Source organism: Mandrillus leucophaeus, unplaced genomic scaffold (assembly GCF_000951045.1).
Source record: "Mandrillus leucophaeus isolate KB7577 unplaced genomic scaffold, Mleu.le_1.0 Scaffold190, whole genome shotgun sequence".
Taxonomy (NCBI): domain Eukaryota; kingdom Metazoa; phylum Chordata; class Mammalia; order Primates; family Cercopithecidae; genus Mandrillus; species Mandrillus leucophaeus.
This window is the reverse complement of record NW_012101921.1, coordinates 2,017,907-2,024,642: the sequence shown is the minus strand read 5'-3', so window position 1 is coordinate 2,024,642 and position 6,736 is coordinate 2,017,907. Positions and strand designations below refer to the sequence as shown.

General features: G+C 43.4%; 1 protein-coding gene across 1 annotated transcript in view; it reads left to right on the top strand.

The window, feature by feature from the left end:
* Positions 1-6: 6 nt before the first annotated feature.
* KCNG3 (potassium channel, voltage gated modifier subfamily G, member 3) overlaps positions 7-6,736 on the top strand; it is a 68,628-nt gene continuing 61,898 nt past the window's right edge. Inside the window, exon 1 of the mRNA XM_011978190.1 lies at positions 7-223. Coding sequence (XP_011833580.1) covers positions 27-223 — 197 coding nt within the window. The 5' untranslated portion in view covers positions 7-26. The remainder of the gene's footprint in view (positions 224-6,736) is intronic.

Below are 6,736 nucleotides of genomic sequence, written 5' to 3'. Positions count from 1 at the left end.
CTCCCTCCAGGCGCTGGCTGGAGCGCATGCGGCGGACCTTCGAGGAGCCCACGTCGTCGCTGGCCGCGCAGATCCTGGCCAGCGTATCGGTGGTGTTCGTGATAGTGTCCATGGTTGTGCTGTGCGCCAGCACGTTGCCCGACTGGCGCAACGCAGCAGCCGACAACCGCAGCCTGGATGACCGGAGCAGGTACTCCGCCGGCCCTGGGAGGGAGCCCTCCGGGTAGGACGCACTGCTTCTCTGCCCGTCCCGTCCGTCCTGTCGCGTCTGTCCGTGCCGTCCGTCAGTCCCGTCTCCGTTCTGTCCGCCTCCGGGCGACCGAGCCAGCGGGGTGCGCGACCCAGCGAGGCCCCAGGCGCGGCCAACTACGGGACGGGTCGGTCCCCACTCCCACCGCGTTGTCCGGGGCACCAGCGGGTTCTGGCCCTTGCACTAGACGCACCTCTTGAGGGCGAAATCCCCAGGCATGGGGAGGGGCGTGTGGAGATAGACAAACGTCCCCTCTTTGTAGTTTACTTTTGAGCAGAGAGCAACCTGCTAATGAGATTTTTCTGAACTTTTATTGTTAGGGTTCAACAATTAAGCCTTGAACTAAGCGCAGTTTTAATTATTTGCCAATTTTTGGTAGTGTTTGGAAAGATGAATTCTTGTTATGGTGAAATGTGCACTCTCCACACATTCTATACACTCTGCCCCCGGCGTAGTATGTGCTGTAATGGAATTGTTATATTATAGAGGAGGTTAATTTACCGATAGACCCTCAATAATGAATGTCTGTGCCCTTTTCTCCCCCGCTTTCCTACAAAGTATGGAAGCTCTTGTCCACCGTTTGGTATCAAAGATTCACACTGCGACTTTCAGAGGGTCTGTAGTATGCGAAGGGAAAAAACCATTACCTTGAGAGCAGAGAAAACTCTAAACTGTCCTAAATCCAGAAAACAGTATTTGGGTGATTTTTCTTTTTTTTCACTTTACTAGGATGAATGGGAAAATATTGCAGTCTTTTCTTAGACTGTCTTACCTTTCAATGGTGATAGCACTCTCCTGTTTTTAGTACAAGTGAGCATATTCGGTGGGAGGAATAAGCAGACTAAGGGTGGACTTTCAAAGAAGACAGCCTTTTGGGGCACAAAACCCAAACTGCATATTATAGTTTATCTGTTTGACACTGTCTTAAGATCCTCCTTCCATACTCTTTAAATTTAAGGTTGTGCTCTGTCATCTTTTCCTGATGGGCAGGTACATGTTCGGAATGGCGGTCTTGCTATTGCAGTGAATTACTTCTACATGATATTTTTCCCGTAGGGAGTAAGGATTTTTATACAAATCTAAGAAGTAAATAAAATTGTCTAGTACCACGGAGTCTATTATTTCTTCTTGACTTGAAATCCAAGATACATGCTTTGAAAGGAAATTCATTAGGAAACTCATTTTGTTTAGTGAATTAGGTTCTAACAGTTTTGAATTTACAGATAAGAATTACTTATTTGGTACTCCAACAATACAATGAAATTAATTTATTTACCTAAATAAATGCCCCCCCCTTTTTTTTTTAAGGAGGGCGTTGGGAAAATGGACTTGAAATTTTTATTCTCTAGTAACTGTAGAATTCTAAGGTTAGTGAAGGTTTGAGCTACATTAGCAAAGGAAACAGGAGAATTGAATTATTATTAGTACAGATAAAGAGGGAGTTGACTGAGCTACTATATGAGCAAAACCAGTAAAATACCTCAAGTATAATCTTAGGGGGAGGGAAGGTGTTTTAGGAGAGGGAAAGGGCCATATGGAGATCATTAATGTAAAGCATTTGTAAAGAAATGAGAGAAATGGATAGTAATTTTAGGGAGAGAAACACAAGAAACAAAAAAGGAAAGACACAGAGATGGAAAAGAGGGAGACTGCAAAATAAGTGAAGGGAGAAAGGAAAAGTAATGCTTATTTGTGTATATGTATTTTATGTATGTGTATAATTATTCAAGTCAGAGCTGTTTCCTAGATACTTAGATATTTCAAGCAAAAGCATGTTTTTCTTGGCTTAATGGCCCAGTTTTAGCTTCTCTGAGTGTAGGTATATGAAAACCAATATCTGCAATCCCAAACAGATAAACTGCAGAATGGCTGAATGAGGATGCTGCTTATTACAGAGGAAGCTCCCTCTGCCCTCCAACAGAGAGGGCCCTTAAGCTGTCACTTTACGTATAGTCGCTAAAACCCTGCTTGCTTGTGGTTGCTGAGATTAGTTTTTCCAAAGCATCATTCTCATTATTTGACTATATTTCGCATATGCCAAATAAAGCCAAAACTTCTTTCTTGGCCTTCAAAGCTCTTTACAGTTTGATGACAACCTGCCGTTCTTGACTTACTCCATCATAGTTTGCAAACATCTTTTGAGTATCTGCTATGTTCAAGGTACTGCTGGTGTTCCAAATATTGTAACTTTCTGTTGTAAAGAAAAGCTGGTGTCAAGTTGGTGATGTAGGAATCAGAGGCACAATTGATTTCTGAGAGTTCAGTTGTTTGGAGAAGGCCTTCAAGGTGATGGAGGATGGAAACAAACCATGATTGGAAGGTTGCAGAGGTTGTGCACTGCCCAAACTAGCAGGGAGTGTCATTTATTTTATTTTATTTTATTTTTTTGCATTTTTAGTAGAGATGGGCTTTCTCCATGTTGGTCAGGCTGGTCTCGAACTCCTGACCTCAGGTGATCCGCCCGGGTCGGCCTTCGAAAGTGCTGGGATTACAGGTGTGAGCCACCACACCCGGCCAGGGAGTGTCATTTATATAAATTCTAGTTAATGCAACCTGCACAACCATGTGCGCCCTGCCTTGGAACAAAATAAAGAGATTTTTTAGGATAAAAGGAACATCATGGGCATGAAACTTGTATATGATGTTTGTGGAAGCTTGAGTCCAGTGATGGTGTGAGAGGTGGATAGAGAGCAGATGATAGAAGGCCTGGAATTCCAGGGAGAATAATTTTTTTTACTGGCAGTGGCTAGCCCTTGGCCAGTTTTGTGTTTGGGGTAAATGGGTTATGCATATAAAGTAGTGCATGAGGTGCATGTGTTCCGTGATTTGGAGAGAGGGAAGATTGTATACAAGAAGATGAGTTGGAAATCTTCCCAGAGTGAGGGGATGAGAGCTTGGATGGCTTTGTGGTGGTGGAGAAGTGGAGAAACAACAACTCTGGAAAATACAAGGAGAGTCAAAGTTAACCCAGGGCATTGGAAGGACACAGGCATCAGGGATTGATGAAGTGGACTTCCCAGGAGTTAAGAGTATCGCCTGCCTCTTGCAGTCTTCATTTGTCCAGCCTGGCCTGCTTACTTGTTCCTGAGCCACACAAATGTCCCTTACTGTGCAATGCCTAGCTGCTGAAATTGGATTATTCATCAAGCCCAGTTCAGATTCTATTCCTCTCTTGAAGCGTTTACTGATTACCCTAGTAGATGTGATGTTTCCTCCTGAACTCCTTAAGGAATTGCTTATTTGTACTATTTATTTGGCATCTATGATATCCTTCTTAGCATGGTAGTTATACTTTCATATAAACATGTCCTAGCTCTTAAGCTAGATTAGATAAAAAGCCCTAGAAGGCAGGTAAATTCTCTTGTACTGTTTCTCATTAAAACATCTTTTATTTTGTATTTTTGTTGATTGATTGAGAAGAGATCTAACTCTGTCACCCAGGCCAGAGTGCAGTGGTGCGATCATAGCCCACTGCAGCCTAGAACTCCTGGACTCAGGTGATTCTCCCACCTCAGCCTCAGAGTAGCTGGGACCACAGGCATGAGCCACCATGCCCCGTGAATTAAGAACATTTTTTGTAGAGATGGGGTCTTACAGGCCAGGCGCGGTGACTCACTCCTGTAATCCCAGCACTTTGGGAGGCCGAGGTGGGTGGATCACAAGGTCAGGCCTTCGAGATGGGGTCTTACTGTGTTGCCCAGACCTGTCTTGAACTCCTGGCTTCAAGCAATCCTGCCACCTTGGCCTCCCAAAATGTTGGGATTACAGGTGTGAGCCACTGTGCCCAGCTGAAATACTAGGAAATAATTCTTAGTACTTGCCAGAGTTGTCATTTCTCCTCCATTTCTCCACTACCACAAAAATTGCTATTCAGGAACCATAAGTGTCTATTGTGTATATAACATTTCAAAACATAACTTTCCAGAACTGTATCTTCTATTGTATAGTTTAAAATGCTGTTTGGTATCTGGGTGTGGTGGCTCACGCCTGTAATCCCAGCACTTTGGGAGGCCAAGGCAGGTGGATCACCTGAGGTCGGGCGTTCAAGGCCAGCCTGACCAACATGGAGAAACCCCGTGTCTACTAAAAATACAAAATTAGCTGGGGTGGTGGCGCGTGCCTGTAATCCCAGCTATCCAGAAGGCTGCGGCAGGAGGATTGCTTGAACTAGGGAGGCGGAGATTGTGGTGAGCTGAGATTGCACCATTGCACTCCAGCCTGGGCAAAAAGAGTGAAACTCCATCTCAAAAATAAAATAAAATGAAATAGAATAAAATAGAATATAAAATAGAATATAAAATAGAATAGAATAGAATAGAATACTGTTTGGGGCCGGGCATGGTGGCTCACGCCTGTAATCCCAGCATTTTGGGAGGCCGAGGCAGGTGGATCACCTGAGGTCAGGAGTTCAAGGCCAACCTGGCCAACGTGGTGAAACCCCGTCTCTACAAAAATACAAAAATTAGCTGGGCGTGATGGCGGGTGTCTGTAATCCCAGCTACTTGGGAGGCTGAGGTGGGAGAATCGCTTGAACCTGGGAGGGGGAAGTTACAGTAAGCCGAGATGGCACCATTGCACTCCAGCCTGGGTGACAGAGAGACTCTGTCTCAAAAAAAAAAAAAAAAAGCTGTTTGGGGTCAGGCAGTGGGCTTTAGTTGCCAGAACTCTCAGTTGAAGCAGACAGAATCCTGTGCTAGAGTAAGAAAAAGGTCTATCAGGCCGAGCTCAGTGGCTCACCTGTGTAATTCCAGCTCTTTGGGAGGCCGAGCTTGGCAGGTGGATCACCTGAGGTCAGGAGTTCAAGACCAACCTGGCCAACATGGTGAAACTCCGTCTCTACTAAAAATACAAAAATTAGCCAAGTGTGGTGGTGTCTGCCTGTAATCGCAGCTACTCGGGAGACTGAGGGAGGAGAATCGCTTGCATCAGGGAGGGAGAGGTTGCAGCGAGCCGAGATCGCACCACTGCACTCCAGCCTGGGCGATAAAGTGAGACTCAGTCTCAAAAAAAAAAAAAAGAAAAGAAAAAGAAAAAGGTCTATCAGGAAACAGCCTATAGTCCCAGCTACTCCAGAGACTGAGGTGGGAGGATCACCTGAGCCCAGAAGTTGAAGGCTGCAGTGAACTATGATTGCACAACTGCACTCCAGCCTAGGCAGCAGGGAGACCCTGTCTCAAAACAAAACAACAATAAAAAAATCAAGGAACTTAATGGTACTTAATGGTATCAAGTACTTAATGGTACAAAAGGAATAAAGATAAGAATATGGTTTACTTTTATGAACCTCTGAAATTTTGGCACATTGCACAATCTGAAGTTTGGAAGAAATCTTAGGTCTTCCAAATCAATAATTTATAACTTTTTATGTATGAGGATAATCCTTTTAAATTGATCTGTTTAGATCGTTAATAATCATATAAGAATGGTTCAAAATCTAAAAGCTACAAAGCTAAGCCTTTCTCAATTTTCCCAGCCATTCAGTTCTTTTCCCTAGATGTAACCAAAGTTACTAGTTTTTGGTTTGTCATTTCAGAGACATTTTATATATATGTAAGCACATTATATATATTTACAAAAGCCAGAAATCCAGTGTAATACACACTGTCCTGAAACTGCTTTTTAACTAACAATGTATCATGGAGATCATTCCATGTGAGTCTATAAAGAGCTCCCTGATTCTGCGGCTTCATAATATTCTACTTTAGAGATGGCCCATAGTCACTATGCATTTATGTCGTTTCTTGTCTATGGGAAATGTGGCAGTGATTTTCCTGTTCGTATATATTTTATTTCTTTTATGCAGGTATATCCGTAGGATACATTCCAGAAAGTTAAATCATTGGGTCAAAGGAGATATGCACTTGTAATTTTCTTTTTCTTTTCTTTTTTTTTTTTTTTTGAGACGGAGACTCGCTCTGTCGCCTGGGCAGGAGTGCAGTGGCCGGATCTCGGCTCACTGCAAGCTCCGCCTCACCAGTTTTCACTGCCTCAGCCTCCAGAGTAGCTGGGACTACAGGCGCCCGCCTAGTTTTTTGTATTTTTTTAGTAGAGATGGGGTTTCACCATGTTAGCCAGGATGGTCTCGATCTCCTGACCTCGTGATCCGCCCGTCTCGGCCTCCCAAAGTGCTGGGATTACAGGCTTGAGCCACCGCGCCCGGCCAACTTGTAATTCTCATAGATAATTCCAAACTACTCTCCAAAAAGATTGTGCTCTATCAATTTATACTCCCACCAACAATATAGGAGGGAGCATGTTTCTGCATACTCTTGCAAAGTATTTGATCTTTACTGTGCTGAAAACTGAAAAATGGTATCCAGTAGTTTTAATTTGTTTTATTTTGAGCAAGATTTTGTATCTTTACATATATTGAGGAGTCATTTATCTTGCTTTTAAAAATAAGATATCTATACCTTGTCTCTTATACACATCTAGATGTGTATAAGAGACAGTATAAGAATGGTTCAAAATCTAAAAGCTACAAAG